This window comes from Diospyros lotus, chromosome 2, assembly GCF_014633365.1.
Source record: "Diospyros lotus cultivar Yz01 chromosome 2, ASM1463336v1, whole genome shotgun sequence".
Taxonomy (NCBI): Eukaryota; Viridiplantae; Streptophyta; class Magnoliopsida; order Ericales; family Ebenaceae; genus Diospyros; species Diospyros lotus.
The window spans coordinates 43,426,845-43,449,997 of NC_068339.1; the positions used below are offsets into that span (position 1 = coordinate 43,426,845).

A 23,153-nucleotide genomic window follows, 5' to 3' on the forward strand; every position below is an offset into this window, starting at 1 on the left:
TTGAATTAAGGTCAAGAATAGAATTGATGCGGTCACCAATCAAGACCCGGCCCAAAGCCGACCCGACCACGCCGGAATAATATTTTATTACTTCTTAAGTTTTAGAATTCTACTTGGTTTAGGATTCTACTTTATGTTATTTTAATACTTCTTAAGTTTTTAGAATTCTACTTGATTTAGGATTCAATTTCTTGTTTCTACTTGATTTAGAATTCTACTTCATGTTGGATTAGGATTTATTTCTATTAGGATTCTAGTTGGATTTTGTTTTCCAAATATTAGATGGATTTGGATTAGCCAAATACTATAAATATGCCTAGGATCTAGAGTTTGTAATCAAGTTTTTCTTAATCAAATTTCAGCAACCTATTTGGGTTTTCTTAGCAAAACAGTCTTGTTTTTGTGTTTTCTTGAAAGCCAAGATTCGGCCATTGAAGTTTGCTCTTTCAAGGGTTTATTTTGGTGTGTTTTCTTCACACTCGCGCTACATGCTGCGTCAGGTGGTATCAGAGCGGTTAATCAACCAATCAGATGGCCAATCTTGAAGGTAACGGTAGCAACCAGTCTCGTGACGGTGATCAGGGGTTGTCCGCAGTTTGGAGAGCAATCGAAAAAAAGCGGGAAGTAACTCATACTATTCAGCAACGATTGAAGCAACATAGCAACCAATTGGGCACCTTACTATGAGTTGATGATGACAGGAACCTGAATAATGGGGTGACTCAAGCCGGAGCGGGAAGACCACCCATTAATCATGTCCTTGTTAATCCTAGAAGACCAGTGATTGAAGATAGCGATGAAGAGGATGATTTTGGTCGAGCAATAGCTAACCCTGGTGGTAGAGGGGTTAGGAGGAATGCGCATCAGCACAACCACTGGGGCAACGATGAGTATAAACTAAAAGTTGATATTCCCACCTTTAGTGGAGATCTTGATATTGAGGGGTTCCTGGATTGGATCACTGAGGTTGACCGTTTTTTCGAATACATGGAGATCCCAGATGAACGACAAGTAAAATTAGTGGCTTACAGGTTGAAGGGCGGTGCATCTGTTTGGTGGGAGCGATTAGGAGAAACGAGATTGAGGGAAGGCCGACAGCCAGTTCAGACATGGAGACGAATGAAACAACTGTTAAGAGGTAGGTTTTTGCCCCCTGACTATGAACAATATATGTTTGAAGCTTATCAAAGATGTGCATAGGGAATGAAGAGTGTGAATGAATATACCTCTGAGTTTTTACAATTAGCGGAGAGAAACCAATTGTCAGAAAGTGACAATCAACAAGCAGCTTGTTACTTGAATGGATTGAAGCCTGCTATTCGTGATAAAATTGGGGTTCAGATGGTTCTGAGTGTGCAAGAAGCAAGGAACTTAGCTTTAAAAACTGAGTTAATGTTGAGTGAGAGATTTCGTAATGACAACTATCGTCGGTATAGTGGGAATGAAAATAAACAACCAGCTTTTGATAAAGGCAAGTCGGTTCAAGGAGCGCAACCCTCCAATTCACCCCATACAATCAACCCTAATAAGGCTACAATGGGGGGAAACATTCGAGGTACTACTTCTAATCTTCCAAAATCCCCTAATCCTTATGCAAAGCCTATTCTTTTAAAATGTTTCAAGTGGAATGAGGTTGGGCATTGATCTAGTGATTGTCCAAGGAGGAAAACAGTTAACGTTGTAGAAAAGGAAGAGGAAGATGTTGCTGAAGAGGAAGTATATTGCGGGCCTGATGGGGAGGATGACGAAAAAGATTATGGACATGGGCAATATACCTGTGTAGTGAGGAAGTTAATGCTATCTCAAAAGAATGAAGATACTACTCAACGGCATAAGCTTTTTCGCACGAGGTGTACGGTGAAAGGAAAAATCTTTGAGTTGATTATTGATAGTGGAAGTCAGGAGAACATCATAGGAAGAGACGTGGTGGCAAAGATGCAGTTAACTCCTGAAAAACATCCAAGCCCTTACATGATTGGATGGATCAAAGAAGTTGGTGGCATACATGTAGATGAACGTTGCAGGGTGCCTTTCTCTATTGGTAAGTACTCCGACGAAGTCTATTGTGATATTGTTGATATGGATGCTTGCCATATTTTATTTGGGAGGCCTTGGCAATTTGATGTGGATGCTAAGCACTCGGGTAGGAAGAACACATATCAGCTTGAGAAAGAAGGTGTGCGTTATACTTTGTTACCCATAGTGGAAAAGAATCAAACCAAAGCTTCTAAAGTGGAGGGGCGAAATTTTCTTACCATTACACATAAACACACTGAGTTTGTGAGGGAGTGTAAGGATACTCGAGAGGTTCACTTATTGGTTATCAAGGGAGAGAGTGTGAGTGAGCTACTGAAGGTGAATCAAATTCCAGTGGAGGTGCAGGGATTGTTGGAGGAATTTCATGATGTGGTTCCTGAGGAGTTGCCTAATGAGCTACCTCCTATGAGAGATATTCAACACCACATTGACTTGGTTCTTGGTGCTAGCTTGCCTAACCTACCACACTACAGGATGAGTCCTAGGGAGAATGAGATTTTGTGTGAGCAGGTAGAGGAATTGTTGAGAAAAGGGCACATTCAGACTAGCATGAGTCCATGTGCAGTGCCAGCATTATTGACACCAAAGAAAGATGGGAGTTGGAGGATGTGTGTTGACAGTAGAGCCATCAACAAAATTACTATTGGGTACAAATTTCCAATTCCTAGGCTCGACGACATGCTTGATCAACTTGATGGGGCTGTGATTTTTACCAAAATTGATCTTAGAAGTGGTTATCATCAAATCAGAATTCGACCTGGAGATGAGTGGAAGACAGCTTTCAAGACAAGAGATGGGTTGTTTGAGTGGTTAGTCATGCCCTTTGGACTAACCAATGCACCAAGCACTTTCATGAGACTAATGAACCAAGTATTACGCCCTTTCATTGGTAAATTCGTTGTGGTGTATTTTGATGATATTTTGATATACAGTAAGTCTATTAATGAGCATGAGGGGCATATTCGAGAGGTGTTGAGGGAAAACAAATTTTATGCTAATTTGAAGAAGTATACTTTTATGAGTGAGAGCTTGTTGTTCTTGGGCTTTGTTATAAGTAAAGAGGGCGTAAAGGTAGATGAGGAAAAAGTGCGAGCTTTTAGAGAGTGGCCAACTCCTAAAAATGTCAGTGATGTGCGAAGTTTCCATGGGTTAGCAACTTTCTATAGGCGGTTTATTAAACACTTTAGTAGTATTGTGGCTCCAATTACTGAGTGTTTAAAGAAAGGAAAGTTCCATTAGGGTGAAGAACAAGAGCAAAGTTTCACCTTGATAAAAGATAAATTATGTACCGCTCCTGTTTTAGCTTTGCCAAGCTTTGACAAATTGTTTGAGGTTGAGTGTGATGTGAGTGGAATGGGTATAGGTGCTGTGTTGTCCCAAGAGAAGAGACCAATTGCATTTTTCAGTGAGAAGTTGTGTGAAGCCAGAAGAAAGTGGTCTACTTATGATAAGGAGTTTTATGCAGTAGTGAGGGCTCTTAAGATATGGGAACATTACTTGATTGCCAAAGAATTTGTTCTTTACATGGATCACCAAGCTCTTAAGTATTTGAGTAGCCAAAGGCAATTGAGGAGTGATATGCATGCTAGATGGTTTGCTTTTATTGATAAATTTCCATATAAAATTGTACATAAGTCGGGACAGCATAATCGAGTGGCAGACGCTTTGAGTAGGCGTGTGGATTTGATCAAGACCCTTAGTGTTGAGATTGTTGGGTTTGAGTGCTTGAAAGAATTATATGCGACAGAAGAGGATTTCAAACATGTGTGGGAACAATGCATGTCTCAGCAACCATCAGGAGATTTCTATGTGCATGATGGGTTTCTCATGAAAGGAAATCAGTTGTGCATCCCTTGCACATCTCTTCGTGAGAAAATTATTCGGGATTTGCATGGTGGTGGCTTAGCAGGGCATCTTGGCAGAGACAAGACTATTGAAGCTGTTATGGAAAGGTATTATTGGCCAAGAGCAAGGAGAGATGTTTCTATTATTGTGGCGAGGTGTTATATATGTCAAACAGCTAAGGGGCACTCTTCCAACGCCGGTCTCTACATGCCATTGCCTATTCCCAATGCTATTTGGGAAGATTTGTCTATGGATTTCGTGTTGGGTCTACCGCGAACCCAACGAGGTATGGATTCTGTTTTTGTAGTGGTTGACAGGTTTTCCAAGATGGCGCACTTTCTCCCATGCAAGAAGGCGGCAAATGCAGTAGTTACAGCCAAACTGTTTTTCAAGGAGATTGTTAGACTACATGGAGTCCCAAAAACTATTACTTCGGATCGTGATACAAGGTTTTTGAGTTACTTTTGGATTACCTTGTGGAGAATGTTCGATTCATCTTTGAATTTCAGTAGCACAGCACATCCCCAGACTGATGGACAGACAAAGGTGGTGAATCGTACTTTAGGAAATCTGATTCGCAGTGTTTGCAAAGACAAGCCAAGACAATGGGACCTAGTCATAGCTCAAGCGGAATTTGCCTACAATAACGCCATGCATAGATCAACAGGAAGATCACCATTCTCTATTGTATGCATGAAAGTTCCTAATCATGCATTGGATTTGGTAAAATTACCAAGGGTACCAGGTTTCAGTGTTGCAGCTAGTGACTTAGCCGAACACGTTCAAGCAGTTCAGGAAGATGTCAAGCAAAAGTTGCACGAGGCGAATAAGAAGTACAAGGCAGCAACTGACAAGCATAGGAAGCACAAGTTATTTGCGGTTGGAGATGAAGTCATGATATTCTTGAAGAAGGAACGGATTCCAACAGGACAACAGAACAAGCTCAAGCCAAAGAAGTATGGTCCTTACAAGATTACAAAGAAGATCAATGATAATGCTTATGTTGTGGATTTGCCAAATTATATGGGTATTTCCAAAACATTCAATGTTGCTGATCTTTCTTTGTATTTGCCGGACGTTGAGTTATCATACCCAGATCATAATTCAAGGACGAATTCTTTTGAAGTGGAGGTGAATGATGTGGTCACCAATCAAGACCCGATCCAAAGCCGACTCGACCACGCCGGAACAATATTTTAATACTTCTTAAGTTTTAGAATTCTACTTGGTTTAGGATTCTACTTTATGTTATTTTAATACTTCTTAAGTTTTTAGAATTCTACTTAATTTAGGATTCAATTTCTTGTTTCTACTTGATTTAGGATTCTACTTCATGTTGGATTAGGATTTATTTCTATTAAGATTCTAGTTGGATTTTGTTTTCCAAATATTAGATGGATTTGGATTAGTCAAATACTATAAATATGCCTAGGATCTAGAGTTTGTAATCAAGTTTTTCTTAATCAAATTTCAGCAACTTATTTGGGTTTTCTTAGCAAAACAGTCTTGTTTTTGCGTTTTCTTGAAAGCCAAGCTTCGACCATTGAAGTTTGCTATTTCAAGGGTTTATTTTGGTGTGTTTTCTTCACACTCGCGCTACACGCTGCGTCAAGAATGTATTAAAGGGAAAATTGAAGAAGAATGGGGGAGAAATTAGAGAGAATTGAGGGAGAGCAGAAGAGAGAAATGAGAGGGAGATTTGAGAGAATTCTTAGAGAAAGAATGAGAGTTTTCAATTATCAATTCAAGCATATCCATCTCCTATTACAATGGGCCTTTATATAGGCATAGGTAGCTCCTTAACTAATTTTTAACAGCACCTATGTGCTCCTAACAAACAACCAAATATCTTCTAACAAACTAATATAAGCCTATTACAATATTACCCTTTTATTATATCCCTATCACAATATTACCCTTCTAATCCTCCTAGGGACATGACAATTTTCCCCCCTTGAAATGTTTCTTGTCCCCAAGAAACTTATTACCACCTAGCCGTTGCTTCTTTATCCAATGTCCATCTTCACCCAGTGGTTTCTTCTTCGCTTTTCCTCCTTCTTATCTTGTTTTTCCCTTTTTTTTTGCCTTCTCTTTTCTTTCTCCTCAGCAACAACAACATTATGTCTTGCTATCACACCAATTTCAGCCATCCGCCTCTTCCTTAGTGCCTTTAAAAATGGTTCCAAATGTACCGTCAGCCCTACAACCCCATCATTTTCAATTATGGACATAATTTCAATCCTCTCTGCATGTAAAAATTTGTACATTACCTCCAACTCTTCTTGCTGCAATGTTACCTTTGCTTTGTCTTGTGTGCCCGTGCCAATGACATACATGTGAGATGTTCCAAGCAAGGTGCCCAGTGCAATCCCTTGTTTTTTCTCCTCAAGTACTTGGTGAAAAGGCTTTTCTGGCTCCTCTTCTGCTGTTTCTAGAAATCAAAATCAAAAGCATCAAGTGTCTCATCACTAGTAAGAGTGCTTGAGAGACTGCCATTCTCCAATTCCTCTTCCTCACCCTCTTCTTTCATGTAATCCTGAGCCCTCTCCACCTTCTCGCTGCCCATTTTACCCCAAGTCAAAGAATCCTTAGCTTTTGGTAGGTCCAAAATAGGAGGAAGGATTCCAGTCCCAATATCTGTGTAGATTGAGGGTCCTTCAGTAAGATTTTCTTGATCTAATGCTATTTCATTTCCCACAAACTTCTGATCCGAAACACCCCCAGATCTTTTAGCCCATGCACTAGCCAACGAGGGTAATGAGTTGGTATCTTCCTTGTCAATTTTGCCTAAACCAATATACTTCTTCTACTCAACATTGGAGGTGAGCAATGAATCTGCTTCCTGCCTCCTCAATTTCTCCTTTAGCGGTTCTATTTTAAGGAATTCGTCTTTGTTAAAACTCCCGCGATAATCATCGAAGTATTCGGCGGGAAAATTGTAATGATACTTCTTGATTAGTATCATCGCAAACTCCTACAGCTTCTCGCAGAACATACGGCCAAATTCCTCGCACTCTTCATCAAACCCACTACTGGTTCCTTTGTCCTTTCGATTAGACTCATTCTCAAACTTCTTTCCCCATATTTGATGCTTCTGGTCAATTGAGAATGCAACATTTTTCTGCTGCCATTGAGGATCTGATTGTCTGATACGGGCATTGCTTCCCAAAACCTCCCGAGTAGGACATCCCACTACAAATGCAGCACTGTTCCGGTGCAATTGAGGTTGCTCTCTTGCTTGAAAATTAACCGTTGAAAATGCAGCATCATTCGGCTGCAATTGAGACCCCATTTCAACTGAAAATGAAGAATTTTCTGCTGCAATTGAGGCTCTCATGGTCTCCTACATGCACTGCTCCCCTTGGCTGATTTTTCACAATTAGCATACTTTGAAGACTAAGGAGCTATATACATACTGCTCTTCTTCAAACAAGTTATCCCAAAATTCAAAGCCAAAATTAACCTTTGTTTACCTTACTAGCAGCTTAGGATTTGATTGGAATTACCGCAAAAGAAAGCTGGAATTCACAGCCAAGAATCACCCATCCAAATTCGCCTTCCACAATCCACTCCCAGCTGCTCCAAATCTTAACGTTTTTGCTGTGCAAATATTTCCAGAACTTGATTGAATCGGTTCGGCCTCCAGATTCACCTCACGAAATGTCCACTATGGTCATCGTCTGGGTCGGAATCCCCAACTAATCAAAGCAGCAGCATCAGCAATGCACCTGATTGGACTTGCTTGCTTACCGTAGATTTCGGAAACCTGTTGCACAACTTTGCTTCTGAGGTCACCCTCTTGAGTCGCACGCTTCTAGTTGGAGTCGCCTTGCTTCCAGAATCAATTTTCGAGGGTCACCCGTAGCAACTATGGATCAGACGCTAAGAATTTTCAAACTCTAGTTTGCGAATCCTCCTAGGTTGCTCGTCAACTCCAGTGGAGCTCCTGCAACTTGTCTTTCGCTCACACGCGCCTAGGTCGTCTGCTTCACCTTCGACGGACTCACGCTCGCCTTGGACAGTTGCAACACTTCCAAGTCCAAATCGTGACCTCATGGCCGTTTGCGTCACCCTCTGGTCACCCACTCCAGTTGTTCGACCAACTCGCGTCACTACTGTCGCTCCCTAAGCTTGCTTGGATGGTTGAGGTCGGCTCCATTACCGTCCTTCAAAGTCGCCTCTGAAGTGAGTCTCGTCCTCGTCTTAAGCAACCTGACTCGCTTCCGACACTACTACTTGACTTTGCCAGATGATGCGCAAATGGCTGGCCACGAGCTTTCGAGAACGCATTTGATGGACTCCCTCACCAATCGCAAGCGTTGTCTGTTCGCAATGCTTCACCTCACCCAGAATCGTTTCTCATTGTCTGGGTTGGGCTTGCTTGCTTGTCTGGAAGTTCCAATCAATTGGAATCAAATCCACACGTCGCCGAATTCCGCCTTACCGCAATCGCCAAGGAAAACCGCTCATCACAGTAGTCGCCTTCAATTGGAATCAAATCCACAGCCAATGATTGACTGCTCTAATACCATTTGTTATGAACCTAGGGTTCATAACGGGCTGGAATGGACAATTGGAAAGATCCGATTGAATTAAGGTCAAGAGCAGAATGTATTAGAGGGAAAATTGAAGAAGAATGGGGGAGAAATTAGAGAGAATTGAGGGAGAGCAGAAGAGAGAAATGAGAGGGAGATTTGAGAGAATTCTTAGAGAGAGAATAAGAGTTTTCAATTATCAATTCAAGCATATCCATCTCCTCTTACAATGGGCCTTTATATATGCTTAGGTAGCTCCTTAACTAATTTCTAACAGCATCCATGTACTCCTAACAAACAACCAAATATCTCCTAACAAACTAATATAAGCCTATTACAATATTACCCTTTTATTATATCCCTATCACAACATTACCTTTCTAATCCTCCTAGGGACGTGACAGTCAGGTTTGAGGAATTGAAGGTGCTGATACTCAATTCCCATTTGACCTTGAAGGAGTCTTACTTTGTGTCAAGATTCATTAATGGTCTTGACGATGCGTTGAGGTCTATTGTGAAAATGATGTGTCTTGTCACGATACAAGCAACAACTGAGAAGGTTAGGTTGCAAGAGTTGGTGCTGGAAGCCATTTTACAAAAAGCATGGACTGGTGCTTAAAAGTTATTTTAAGAGTGGCCAACAGATTGAAGGAGCTTCTAAGGCTGCAAATCAAGTAGAGCAGGAATCTGAAGAAAAATCAGAGTTGGACCGGCCAGTTGTAACTAAAGACTCTGGCAAGGAAGAGAGATTAGACAAGGATATCGGTGAGGATCACGTTTCATATTTGCAAGAAACTGTTGAAGTAGCATTGGAAGGGGATGATTGCGATGAAGATAGCTTCCATGCAATTGATGAGAGGTATGCCTGTGACACCTACCCTAGGATGGATCAAGTTTGTGACAGTTCACATGCTGTCTATGAAGTTCTGATCAATCAATTAGGACCTGAACAACCGTATTTTGGTTATAAGGAAACTGATCCTAAGGCTGATGAGCATAGACTGACATTCAATGAGGACTTGGACCAAAGAAAGAAGCTGGAGGTTGAGGACTTGAACAATATTACTGCTGCTTTGAGTGTTTTTGATCTTGGCCAACATGACAATCTTGCTGTCATTTCAAGTGGTGTAGACCAGTTACTAGCAGAAAAGGAGCAATTGAAACTGATTGCACAGAAGAACAACCATATGGTTCGGAAGATGATGGAAAAGAAGGTTGCTGCCATATGGTTCGGGAGCTTTGACATGGACTATGGAGATCCTTGAGGTTTACATTTTATGTTTGCAGGGAAAGCAAAAGCAAAGGAATATAAGAGTGAAGAGGAAGAGGACTGGAAGAAGAAAGAATGAAAGAAGGATAAATCTGATAGAGAAGGTAGGGATTGGTTGAAGAATAGTGGCCAGTCACTATCAGTTCTTGGGTACAAGAACTGACTCAAGGAGCAGGGAATTGTTACGACCCCAAGGCTGTAATTGTAATTATAACAGTAGTTAGTTTTGATGCAGTTACTACATTGTACTCTAGGTTGCTGTAGCTGTTAGTACCTTCAATTGTACAGCCCATAAATAGGTTAGAGTAGTTCGAAAATCACATATAGTTGAATGATAATTTGAATCTGATTTCCCTCTCAATTGTTCTGATCTCTCTCTCTCTCTCTCTCTCCTGTCTGTATTTCTCCCTCTATTCTTGCTGTTATCCCTCTCTTTCAGTCTAATTCTCCTTGTAATTCCCTCTGTTCTGATTCTATCTTCCTGAATCCTTCCAATTTTCCTATTCAAACCCTAGGAACATGACAAAAAATCTAATAGGAAGAGGAAAAATGAGAAATTAAGAAGAGGAAAGCAAAATCAAGCTCAATATCTGCTGCTGCAGTAAACTGACACTGAACTGCAGCTCTCTTTTGATTTCTCCAATGTTTCTACCTTTCTATAGCTGTAAAGGCCACCATCAAGTAGATCTGAGTGAGGTGAGGTCAAGAGTATGTGCTGGAGGTCGGTTGGAGCTGTCACGTGCCTGGAACCCTTGGTGCATGATGACGTGTGGATTGCCCTTCCGGTGATTGCTCTTCACCAATTGACTCACCTATAACAGGTGAGCCTCCAGTGGCCATACTGTAATCTCCCTATGGATCTGGTCTGCTATGTTAGTCTCAGTCCTCAGGCTGTTTGCTGCTCAGTTTTCATTGTGCTTTTTAATATATGTTTTGTGTGTTTGTTTAGAGCTGTTAATATTGAATAGTGCTCCCAGAGGAAGAAAACTTAGTTAACAATATGCTTTGTTATTATGTATTATTTCTACATTTTATGTTTTCGTTTGAAAAATATTAAAAGAATTTGTATTTATGAGTAATTTGAGATGTTTTCTTGTTATATGCATTATTTGATTCTCTCTTTCATATTAAATATATTTAATATTAATTATTTTTTTTCCCATTTAGCACCTCGGTTTGCTTAGGGGAGTGCTTTTTTGGCACCTAGTGCCTTGAGCGATGGAACATCATAGCACCTTAAGGGCACCATTCGCCCCTGACTACCTTGCCTACCATACACCCAAAATCATATACATTGGAACTCCTAGCCACTGATTTGTCGTGACCCCGAGGATCTCCAAGGATAGAGTATGAAATATGAGTATTTAACTTATACTTTGTAATTTCCTTTCTTCTTTCTGTTATAGCTAATTGTTTTAGCTATAGGCAGTTATAGTCATTGTTATAACTGCACATGGGTGCATGTGCAAGGCTGGAGGCTATATAAGCCACAGCTAGAGAGGATTGAAGGCATGCTTGAATTGATTAAATGAATTTCTAATTCTCTCCCTACAATTCTCTACAATCTCCCTCTCATTTTCTCTCTACTTCTCTCCCTCATTTACATTCTCTCCCAATTTCTGTCCATTTCTTCCTCTCAAATGTTCTGTTCTTGATTCTATTCATCAGCTCCTTCCGATTGTCATTCTAATCCTAGGCTAAACCCTAGGATCATGACACACCAGTCTCCTTATGCATGAATCACTGTGCCAATCAATAACTACCTGTTTATGCTTTCATAGGTTGTTAGAGGTAATGATTTGGGCATTGCAATCCAGGGAGAATAAGAGACTTCGAGCAAGAAATCACTTATCCATAGCAATTTTGCTTCTGTTACTTAAATCAATATAGGTCTCCCCCTACTTTGCTCCCCTAAAAGATACTTCCAATATCCTCATCCAGAAAATCAAATTAATCCCATGTGCCTAGAAGATGTTCCTTCTTCCTCCTCTTTTGGTCGCTCAACTTCTGTCCACTGAAAGCACGATTCCTGCTTTTAAAAAATTTGATATATTTGTTTTCCAGTTTATCTGCTGAGTCATACAATGAGATGTGGGATTTGTGTTTTGTGTTATGCGATGGTAATTTATATGATCTGCTAGTAAAATACAAGGCATAATCATCATGGTTGCTTTTCTTGAGTCAAAATTTCTGAAGCTATAACAATTCCTACATAAATAGTTTTTTATGGAATTTGAAAGATCTTTCATGTTGTAATATTTGGTTTTAAATGTAGGCAGGTAAAAAATAAATCACTGAGCGTTGCCTCCTTATTTATGGTATGTTCCCAATATGTACAATAAACTGATACCTATTTCTCTGTGTGCCTTATCTCACCATTGAACTTGATTGCATGCATAACTCCAGGTTTTGCAGTAATTATGTCTGGATATTGCAATAAATAATGCAACGTTATGCTTACCACTGTTATATGGAGATTGACCCTGCCGTAACTTCTTTTTGATTAATGAATAATGTCATTTGCTTGCTTGCTTGTTATCTTTTGTGTCTATATGTTGTGTTTTGTATAAGTAATATTTTTTTTGGTGGTGATCTCAATATTTGGAGTTCTAATGAAAATTGTTGATCTGTTACTTTTTTTTTATTAATGAAGTTCCTTGCTTGTTTAAACGCTTTTTCATTTATGTTTTGTGATTTTTGATGTTAGGAGTAATATTATTGAGCTTGTTCTCAGTATTTGGAGTTCTAAGGAAAACTGCAGTTTACTTCTGAGGGTTGGGTGGGAGGATTGATTTAGTGGATGATATGGTATGTGGACCTTCATATGGAAACAACTCATTCTCGTTTTACATGTTTTAACCTCAAAGCTTTGAAACACTTAAAATTATGCACACTTTTTTAACATAGGGGACACTAAAATTTCAGAAGTCAGAAGGAAGTCTTTGATGAAAGTGTTGACAGAAGTACAGGGTTCATCCGTGGCTTTTGATTACATTCTTACTCGTCGACCCAGTGCGTGCACTCGCGCGCACAAAAAAAAAAAAAAGTTGACGTAAAGAACACACCTCATTTTTTTAAATTTAAATATTTTAAACTATAATTTTTCGAGAAAAGTCCATATTCTTATTTGGAACTGCTGATGCTGTGCACTATTTGAGTATGGTAAATCAGTAGTGAATGTCAAAAGTATGGTTTTCTTTTGCCGACTCAATTTTATTGTCTAAAATGTCTTTTCTTCGTTTGTCTAAGCATGTGATTCTGTGTTGTCGTATGTGTATGTTTCATTATTGTTACCTTGGGTTGATGGCTTGCCATTTTAAAGTTGTCTCTTGTTGTTGATAACCTAAATTGTTTAGTAATTCTTTAGTTTTTTTTTTGTTTTTTTTAAGTTTAATGGCCGCATTCTTGCATCTTTGAGTCCAAGTCTGTTTGTTTATATTATTTTGCTTATGGCTTTTTTCCTTTTTATGTGCTTCATGAAGATTCCGGAATGAGTTACCAGATCCAACTGCACAACCCAAGCTTTTGTCTTTGAGGAGAGACAAAGACAGGTATGCACTTTTATTTGGACTCATCTTAATAGCCGCTAACTTTAAACTTATGCATACATGTGCACCATGGTCAAACCTGTTCTTATACTTGCTCCTTTAATATAGTTTAGTTTGATGGGCTGATGGTGAATGCTAAATCAAATGTTATAAGGTGTGCACTTTTTGTTACTTATGGTTGATTAACTCCTTAAAATTCGTTTGTTTAAGTTCCAAACATTTGTTGTAAGACTACATGGATATGAGTGTGCTTAAGTAGGGAGATAAATGTCAGATATTAAGAGGTTGTGGAGTTAAAAGGATGTTCTTCGTATTTTTCCTTTCATTTTGATGTATGTGTCTTAAGGAGGGATTTCCTTGTTCCTTTTCTTTTATAATCCCCCCGCCTAAAGAAAGTTGGACTTCCCAGATCCAAGCTCATGGCAGTTTGGCTCACTGTTAGCCAACTGAGCCAAGCATTCTTCTTTCTCCAGTTTGGGACTGGTTGTGCAAAAAAATGCCACTAGGAATGCATATTCAGAGCTAAAAAAAATGACAAGTTTTAAGGTATATATATTGGAAAACTAGGATAAATAGGTGCCAGCGTGAGATGACATAGGAAAGCATTGGTTGAAAATTAATTAAGATGATTTGATTGTGTACAATAGTAGAACTTATATGCTTGCGAAGGCACTTTGATGGAAAGATTTTGAGCTAAACAAAAGGATTTATGTATGATGTTTATAGCCTTAGGAAAAGCTTATGACAAAGTCCTTGGGGAAGTCTTATGGAGTGTTCTGGAGAAGAAAGGAGTACAGGTTATTGAAAATATGTATCATAGAATAGAAACATGTCAGAAAATGTGGAGGAGATACTGAGGCTTTTTCAATTACAATTGGATTACATCAAAGATCTACGTTGTTCCATTATCTCTTTCCCCTAGTAATACAAGAATTTACCGAACACATCTAGGCAAACGCTTCTTGGTGTATGCTATTTGTGGATATTGTCTTGGTAGATGAGATAAAGGGAGGTATGAAAACTAAAGGTTGAGATATGGAGAAATGCTTTAGAATCTAAATGTTTTAAGTTGAGAATGTTGAAAATTGAATATATAAAATGTATGTTTATTGAAAATATAAGTTTGGATGATGTTATGGTGAGACTTGAAGATAGTCACTAAAAAAATCAATTTAAATATCTTGGATTAATCATCCAAAAAGATGGAGAGACTAATGAAGATTTTACTCATATATTTAAGATAGAATGGTTCAAATGAAAAGTGCATCTAGCTTTATGGGATAGTAAAATTTTGTTAAAGCTAAAAGAGAAATTTTATTGGATGGCTATAAGACTAGCTTTGTCACATGGCATAGAATGTTGGGTAGTAAAGCACCGACTTGTGCAAGATATGAGCATAATAGAAATGAAGATTGTGGAAGAGAAATAATTTTGTTTTATCTGTAATTTCTTGTTATGCTATGGCTAGGATGCTGTTAGGTTGTTTAATTCTGTTGTGGCAGTTAGTTGTTGTTAGTTAGTTTGTTGTAACTTGTTGCAACTTGCAAGTTGGTTGTTAACAAGGATTAGCTGAATATAAATACTTAGCTAATCCTTATTTCTGTAACTTGAGAACAGATATTATCATTCAGTAAAAACTCTCGATCCTTTTTCGTATTCCTTCTTAGTTTCTTCTGCTTTCTTTCTTCACCTTTCTCAACTTTCTCATGAACAAAGTGAACATCAATTTCAATATGTTTAGTACGTGAATGAAGTCTGAATACAATGGAGTCTTTTTTTGTCCTCCATTCTTATCTTCTCTAGACATTCTGCAATTGATTGTATAGCTCTCACTCATTTCTTTCTTTTACTGCCATATGACATGGACCTTCATTCAATGTGGTAACTGCATGATCTACGTGAATGCCCTCTGAATTATAATTTGTTGCTAAAGTTTTCCATTTTTTGTTTATTTTATTGCTGAGTTGCGATCTGTATCCACAGATTCACAAAATATACAATTACATCATTGGAGAAAATGCACAAGCCCCAACTATATGTTGAGCCAGATCTTGGGATACCACTCGACCTGCTTGATCTCAGTGTATACAAGTATTGACTCTTGATAGCCAGCTTTTAATTACCTCAGCAGTTTATATATATTTATTTTTTTAGCAACACAATCCTGTTGAAACTTGGATTCGTTTCCCCCTTCAACTAGTCCTCCCAAGGGTGAAAGATTACCCCTTGATCCTGAAGATGAGGATTTGTTGAGAGATGATGATCCAATAACCCCTGTCAAAAAAGATGGCATAAGAAGGAAGGAAAGGCCTACTGATAAAGGTGTTTCTTGGCTGGTTAAAACACAGTACATCTCTCCTCTAAGCATGGAAGCAACAAAACAGGTAATCTATGAAGACAGTGTCATTTAAGATGCTTCTACATGTTTTGTTAACCAAATGTTTTAAAGGCTGTTCATTCTCCATTTGCAGACAATGACTGAAAAACAGGCAAAAGAATTGCGAGAAGCTCGGGGAGGCCGTAACATTTTGGAGAATTTGAACAACAGGTCTGTTATATTCCACCCGTACCTTGTGGGAAAATACCGAAGCATAAACATATATGCAGGCTGCAGCACCTATTTTTTGTCCATTAAATAATGTGGTTTTGTCCCTAATTTTTCAGGGAAAGGAGAATACAGGAAATTGAGGCTTCATTTGAGGCTTGCAAGTCACGCCCTGTTCATTCAACAAATAGAAATTTGCAGCCTGTTGAAATTCTGCCGTTACTGCCTGATTTTGACAGGTATGATGTTTATTTCTTGCATCTTTTGTTGTACAATGTTGAATGCTCTGCTCAATGTATAAATGGATAATTGTGAGTAAAATAGTCTTAAATTCAACATTGCCGCAATATACATTCGTTTCATCCTGGGCTCTAATCCCATTATATCTGTTTAGATAAAAAAAGTCATGATGTCTTGTCTCCTGCAATCCTTTTCTTTTTGCAATCTATCATATGCCATGATAAATACTCAAACTGTTGACCATAAATTGATTTTGATAATGAATAACGTTATGAATAAAAAATAAACACTATAATTATGGGAGGATGAAAAATCCATTTATCACAAGTAGTTAAAATATTCAGGAAGTGCACTATAATTGTGAAATGGTATTAGAACTTTATCAATCTTCTACATTCTTTTATAGTTCTAATAATGCTTAAAGCCTCTCCCATTCCTGGCAATTACCATTATCCTGATTCAACCACTCTCTCTCTCTCTCTCTGTGTGTGTGTGTGTGTGTGATAAAAGTGGATACCAATGATGTACAAAATTCATCTATTCTATCAGGGCCTCAACAGTAGTTGTACACATCGCAACAAATTGTCTGGTGCTTTCAAGATGGTTGACCCACAAGATAACAAATGAAGTTATTAGTTTTATTTGATTAGGAGTGTTTAATATTATATTTGTCATGACCTAACCTAGGGTCCATGATTGGCATGGATCCCTAGAAAGGCAGAGGGCCCCCAGGGACCTGCAAGGTGCAAGCCTTTGAAGAATCCATTTTTATACATGAGCTATTATGACTATGAATCACCATGAATATACCTTATGTATATAAAGTAATAAAATGTCAAAATACATCATCATCTGATCCACAACGGACTACATCTGGATAACAAAACGCAATGGAGCCAAATACTTAATCTACGAATCTGACTTTAACTATTGCTGTCAATATATTTTCGTATATCTGTATATCTATATCTCTCATTAAAATTGAAAGGAAAATTCTATAGGACAGTTATAAGACCAGTTTTGTTGTACAACTTAGAATGTTGGGCAGTCAAATACCAACATGAGCAAAAGATGAGTGTAGCGGAGATGAGGATGTTAAGATGGATGTGCGGCTATACAAAAAAAGATAAAATTAGAAATGAAGTTATTTGTAATAAGATAGGAGTAGTGCCAATAGAGGAGAAGATGAGAGAGACTAGACTAAGATGGTTTGGTCATGTGAGAAGGAGACCAAGAGACGCTCCTGTGAGGAGAGTTGATGAAATGGAACAATTAATCAAAAAAAGAGGTAGAGGCAGACCTAAGAAGATTTTGAGGGAGATATTAAAGTTTGATATGAAGTGTATGGATCTCAATGAAGATATGACAAAAGATAGAAATACATGGAAGTTTAGAATTCATGTAGCCGACCCCACATAGTGGGATAAAGGCTGGATATGTTGTTATCTGTATATCTATATCATATACAAAAAGGACTGTCTTATACCTTATCTAGGTCCAGGCATTTAGTACAAAATAAAAATAAATGAGCACACAGGACTCTTTTCTTCTATTCAGTATGTATGCATGCATGAATTAAATTGGGAAAAAAAATCTTGACTTAGTAAACATGTATCATCATGTCTAAATCTTAGTCATGTAATGCATCTCTAAAGTCAATCATGGATTTAACAATGTTGTGAATCATGCCACAGTTCTATATTTGAGGAGTCTCAAGTGAAGAACCATTTATCAAGATGTATCAAGTTGTAATTTTCAAGTCTCATTTACTTCTTGTCTCCCTCCTAGTTAAGAAAAAATAAAGGGGACGAAAATGATTCATGCCAAGAATTTAAATATAACATCAATTATATAGATTAAAATTTAAGTGATGCATGCTAAAGGAATTAATGAATAAAAAATCCATCAAAGTATGAATTATCTACTCTCAGTGAGTTTGGCATGAACAGTGTCAGGCTGTGCTGGCATGTACATAAAAATATATATAGAACTTCAAAATTTATAGTTGTACATTGTCTTAATTTATCAAAAATTTGAAACAAAAAAAATATATATTGATTTATTCTTTAGTCGAAACATTGTTTTAGTGTATTATTTGTAAATTTTAAGTTTGTATGTACTTTGTAATTTTTCGACATCTTGAGACAATAAAAATAAATTAAAGTATCTTTTAGTACTTAGCATTATCTCAATGTAATTTTATAAAATGTGTACTTTTGAAATTTGAAATTTGTATTTTTTTATTTTTTAATAAAAAGTAATACAAAATGTATAAAAATAACGAACAGCAGTTGCCCACCAGGGCCTATGTGGAGCCACATGGCATGACCCATATGGGCAGATGCCTTTCCATTATGGGCACAGAAGGATGTGGACTGCTGGCATAACCTGCATGGCTTGTTTGACATGTTTGATGCACCTAAAATTCAATCCATGTATAATTTAATCCTAAAATTCGACATGCCTGTGAGATTCTTTCTATCTCTTCTTCTCCTTCTCTCGGGTCATGTATGAAAGATCCAAAACTGTTTTGGTTTGCAATGGTTCAAGGTTTTGCCCCGTAATCTGAATGAATTGTATGAGGTAAAGCATTTTTTATTTTTCTTGTTTGTTTAAGTTGGGATGTCTAGCTTCCAGTGCCAGGTTGAGTCTGGTTTTAGGACATTGCAGGGGACCTCATAAATGGTTTCCAATTTGAATGGTAACTTGCCATGGATTTGTCCAAATTCTCCTCATGTTAATCTTTTCTGTTTTGGCTGTTCTACACACTTTTGACATACCCTTGATAACTTCCAAACATGAAAGTGGTGGAGTCTAAGAGTAGCTATATTTGGAAATTATTCCCAAGGATGGGGTTGTAGCTAGTATACTATGACAGGGTGTGTGTTGATCTCACATCGAATATGAACTAATTGATCTTGGGCTAGTAGCACTAAAAGCTAAAAAAGAAAACAAAAGGCACCAGAAATGTTATTTATTTTACTTTTTTCCAATGTAGTGAAAAAAATAAGTTATATTTCACATTTTATGTAATCTTTTCACATATGATTTAACTATCATCTTATTTTAAAAGTAGAAGGGTGTCTAGTGCACAGGACTCCCTACTTTGCAAGGGTCAGGGAGCAACTTTACCTGGGGGTTAGCCAGTGGCGTCTTTATAATATTGTGTTTACAAGGTGTTCTGTACAATGCGGCCTTAGTTTCCCTTTTCTGTTCAAAAAACTTGTTTTTAGAATGAATGAATTAGCATTTGCTTCCACTTGTTATTTAGGTCATGGCATGTTCATTTGTAGCCTGCTTAGAAGTTTTCCTTACTGATTTCTTATGGTTTTCTTGTGCAGGTATGATGACCAATTTGTCGTTGCCACATTTGATAGTGCTCCTACTGCTGATTCAGAAACATACAGCAAATTGGATAAATCTGTTCATGATGCCCTTGAATCTCGGGTAAGATATGCATGGGTTGCTGTTTGGCATAGATATGGCACAGTGGTAACCCACTTATGAGACACTCCTTGTGTAGCCAGATTTAAGTATCTGGTCCATCATGTTATTTGCCCTAGTGTAATACCAGGCACCCAGATGCAATTCTAGGGCATGCTTGTCTACAACAGAAATCCTGAAAAGATGGATACAAAGAAAAATTAAAAGAAGAAATAGCAGATAATTTTGCTGCTGAATATATCCCTAGGGTAGTAATGGGCAGTCAGTTTGCCTATCTAAGAACACTTGCAAAATTGGAGACAAAAAAATATTAAACAAAGAAATAGCAATGAAATTTTTTGCCACTGATCTTACCTAGACCTACCCGACAGTTTTCTTGTCCTGAATATTTTCCTCTGTCCCTTAACCTAGCCAACAAGTATTGTTGGTTCCTTTTTGGCAGTAGATCCTCGTGGTATTTTTAAAAACACTTGGCTGCTACTTTGCATGTGAAAAATTAACCATCAATAAACTTAAAAATGTTAGAATTTGATTCCTCACTTGCAATGATATTTCCAGCATTTTTGTGGAAGGAGTATCATTTTCTCACTGTCAATTTTATGCACTGAGAACATACCCTATAACACGTGTATCCATTTTTCTATGTGCAAAAGCAAGTCTTAAATGGGAAGACAGTTCTCTAGGGCATTTGAAGTTAGTCACTACTATTTGGAGCTTTACTAATTAGGGCACTCTAATCTCATTAACAAATTTCAATATTCATCTCCTTGTTCCTTGAAGTATTAGTGGTTTTTGGTTGTAAGAAAGCATGGCAGCAGTAAATGTTTGTACTCCTTGAAAGATTATCCGTAGTTAGGCTGTCTGCACTCGATGAACTCTATAATTTTAGTGTGTTTTTCCTTTTCATCTTTTTGTATCTTCCAACCTTACTATTAATCTTTGAGGAAATCTCTTGTTGATCTACATTATAGGACCACCTCCCAGAGGTCCTCTAAATCCTTTTCATGAGGAAAACCCGTTTTGATTCACGTTTTATAGCGTTTGCCATCTTTGTTTGCAAGGTCTATCCTGCTGTTATTTTTATCAATGACTTAATTCTTTAAAGATGTTGCATTTGGTGTATATGCTCTTTAAGGTTTGTTATGTTCTTATGGAAAATAAGGCTTTACTATCCAAATAATTGTTACTTCAAAATTAGGCAACTGGAACAAATTCTCAAATTTATACATTTGACTCGTGTCTTCTCCCACAGGCTGTCATGAAAAGCTTTGTGGCAACAGGTGCGGACTCATCCAGGTCCGAGAAGTTCCTAGCATACATGGCACCATCACCAGATGAGGTATAATTTACCTTTTATTAACTTGAAAACACGCAAATCTGATAATGAAATTCCAAGCTGCATTCTTGTATTTTCCAGACGCTAATTTATCTTTATATATGCAAATTATTTTGGTGGCAGCTACCAAAGGACATGTATGACGAAAATGAAGATGTTTCCTTTTCATGGGTTCGGGAGTACCATTGGGATGTATGTGACAAATTGCTTTGAAACATTATTTCAAATTATGGTTTTAGGCTATATTGTTGCTGGAACTTTTGCTTTCTGATGCATCAACAGGTACGCGGTGATGATGCTGATGACCCTACAACATATCTTGTGGCATTTGGTGAATCAGTGGCACGCTATGTGGTACCAACTTGGACAACTGTCATTCATTTATTTGCCAGTTATGTTTTAATACGTAACTTTACTTACTAGTATTCCCACTCCCCAATGCAGCCTCTTCCAACAAAACTCATTTTAAGGAAGAAGAGAGCCAAAGAAGGAAAATCAAGCGAGGAAGTTGAACATTTCCCAGTACCTTCAAGAGTAACTGTGAGGAGGAGATCAACTGTTGCTGCAATAGAGTTGAAGGAACCAGAGGTACGGCACAGAAAAATGATTTTGGGATTTTTATGTATTATATGTTGACATTTGTTGCTCTGCATTTTATTTATGGACCGGCATAGGCCCTGCTCCCTCCTGTCTCCAATTCATGGTATTACTTTGCTTTGTGGTGCTGCAGAGTTACCCTGCTTCTAAAAGAATGAGGACCGACATGGAGGATGGACTGGGGAGGCAGCACAAGATTGTGCAAGACCAAGACATGGATCAATCCAGCGGGGGAGAGTATGACATGTCTGATTGATTGTTGTTTAGGAAGTTGCAAAACGTATAGAATGGTAGTAAGAGCACGGTATAAATTTTGTTGGATACGCAGGAACTTTGTCTTGTATCTGGTGAAATTTCTTTTTTCCTCAATGCCAAGTATTTACCAACAATGATATTTTACTCTTTTTACCTTTTTTGGGGTCAGAGAATGCTTTGGCCAATTCCTTGAGCACCATGTATGAAAAATAAACCAGTCAGATTGTTGTGAAGTACATGCTCCTTGAGTCTTTTTACAAGAGAATTTCCTTCTTTCCAATGCATTTATGTAGGTGGCTCTTAAAGTTGGGATGCTATCTTGAGCCCGCAAAAGGGCGTAAATTGCACTTTCGGAGCCCTGTCATCTGCCACTTAGTAGGCCACCATAAAGTTACTATCTCAAAGTTCGACTGGTCATTTCCTATTATGTTCACTAGCAAATGTCAATTGACAGCCGATAATCCCTCCCCTCAACTATTGACACAAATACTGCTGATAACCGATTCATTCCATATTCTGGATGTTGTTGACCAAAGAAACTGGGATATACATTGGCAGCTCAACTTTCTGTTATCCGGGGAAAACATATCGTCATTACACAGAAATAAAGGAAGTCCATTTCAAATTAAATAATCCAAGGATTTTGATTTTTCTACTTGAATATGATACAGAACTACATATGGTACAAAATTAGGGGCACGAGGTCTCTATAAGATAATCTCATGGTGAGGAGACTCGGATGATGGTCGAAGACATGTACACCTGTCCTGCATTGTACCTGTGGTTACCTGTAAAATCAAAATGCAAATACGAGATGATACAAATCCTTCAGCTCTTTGCATCTATCTATACATTGCCAATGCCAAAACACAACAGCAGCCACTCGATCAACAGTTGGACGAGGCTATGTTAGTACTGAAGATGGATAAATTCCTATCATCAGTAAGAATGTGGGAAGGATGACTTCATGGATGAAGCACAGATTTTCCCTCTGGTAAAGAAAGAAGTATACTGGAGAGGAGTAAAACCAAACATGTTTATTAGAGTTTATATACGCTTTGTTAATTGTTTGTAATTCTTTGTTGTGCAGTTAGGAGTTAGTTGTTGTAGAGCAGGGTACTACTGCTCTGTTATTTGTATTTATACGGCTTGCTTGACTTTCTTTCTCATAATGAGAATTGAGGTATTATTTTACATCCTTTGTCTCAAAATGGTATCAGAGCAATAGCTCATTTCCTTCCGCTGATCTGTTTCGCTATCTCCAGCGATTTTTCGACGACCGGACGGATCTCACACAGCATCCTTCCTTGTTCGGAGGTTGCTTTCTTTACATTTATTCTGAATCTTTTCTGTTCATTCATACTTGTTCTGTGGCGACAATACATCCAGATCTATCATCCCCATTGATGAGCAATTCCGCCATCAATGATGGATCGAGTCCCTACTTCCTTCATCATTCTGATAGTCTTGGCATTCTCTTGGTTTCCCAACCATTAACAGG

At 38.1% G+C, this 23,153-nt stretch overlaps 2 protein-coding genes across 4 annotated transcripts in view; one reads left to right on the forward strand and one right to left on the reverse strand.

Moving 5' to 3' along the window:
• Positions 1 to 21,932, forward strand: part of LOC127795047 (protein PAF1 homolog) — a 31,101-nt gene extending 9,169 nt beyond the window's left edge. The window contains exons 2-12 of the mRNA XM_052326469.1: positions 13,170 to 13,238; positions 15,219 to 15,326; positions 15,436 to 15,619; positions 15,707 to 15,783; positions 15,900 to 16,019; positions 19,362 to 19,467; positions 20,717 to 20,803; positions 20,924 to 20,992; positions 21,083 to 21,154; positions 21,245 to 21,388; positions 21,531 to 21,932. Coding sequence (XP_052182429.1) covers positions 13,170 to 13,238; positions 15,219 to 15,326; positions 15,436 to 15,619; positions 15,707 to 15,783; positions 15,900 to 16,019; positions 19,362 to 19,467; positions 20,717 to 20,803; positions 20,924 to 20,992; positions 21,083 to 21,154; positions 21,245 to 21,388; positions 21,531 to 21,653 — 1,159 coding nt within the window. The 3' untranslated portion in view covers positions 21,654 to 21,932. The remainder of the gene's footprint in view (positions 1 to 13,169; positions 13,239 to 15,218; positions 15,327 to 15,435; positions 15,620 to 15,706; positions 15,784 to 15,899; positions 16,020 to 19,361; positions 19,468 to 20,716; positions 20,804 to 20,923; positions 20,993 to 21,082; positions 21,155 to 21,244; positions 21,389 to 21,530) is intronic.
• A 211-nt stretch (positions 21,933 to 22,143) lies between these two features.
• LOC127795046 (MMS19 nucleotide excision repair protein homolog) overlaps positions 22,144 to 23,153 on the reverse strand; it is a 94,205-nt gene continuing 93,195 nt past the window's right edge. For all 3 annotated transcript variants that reach the window (XM_052326466.1, XM_052326465.1, XM_052326468.1), the window contains one exon: positions 22,144 to 22,440. The gene's annotated coding sequence lies outside the window, so the exon portion shown is untranslated. The remainder of the gene's footprint in view (positions 22,441 to 23,153) is intronic.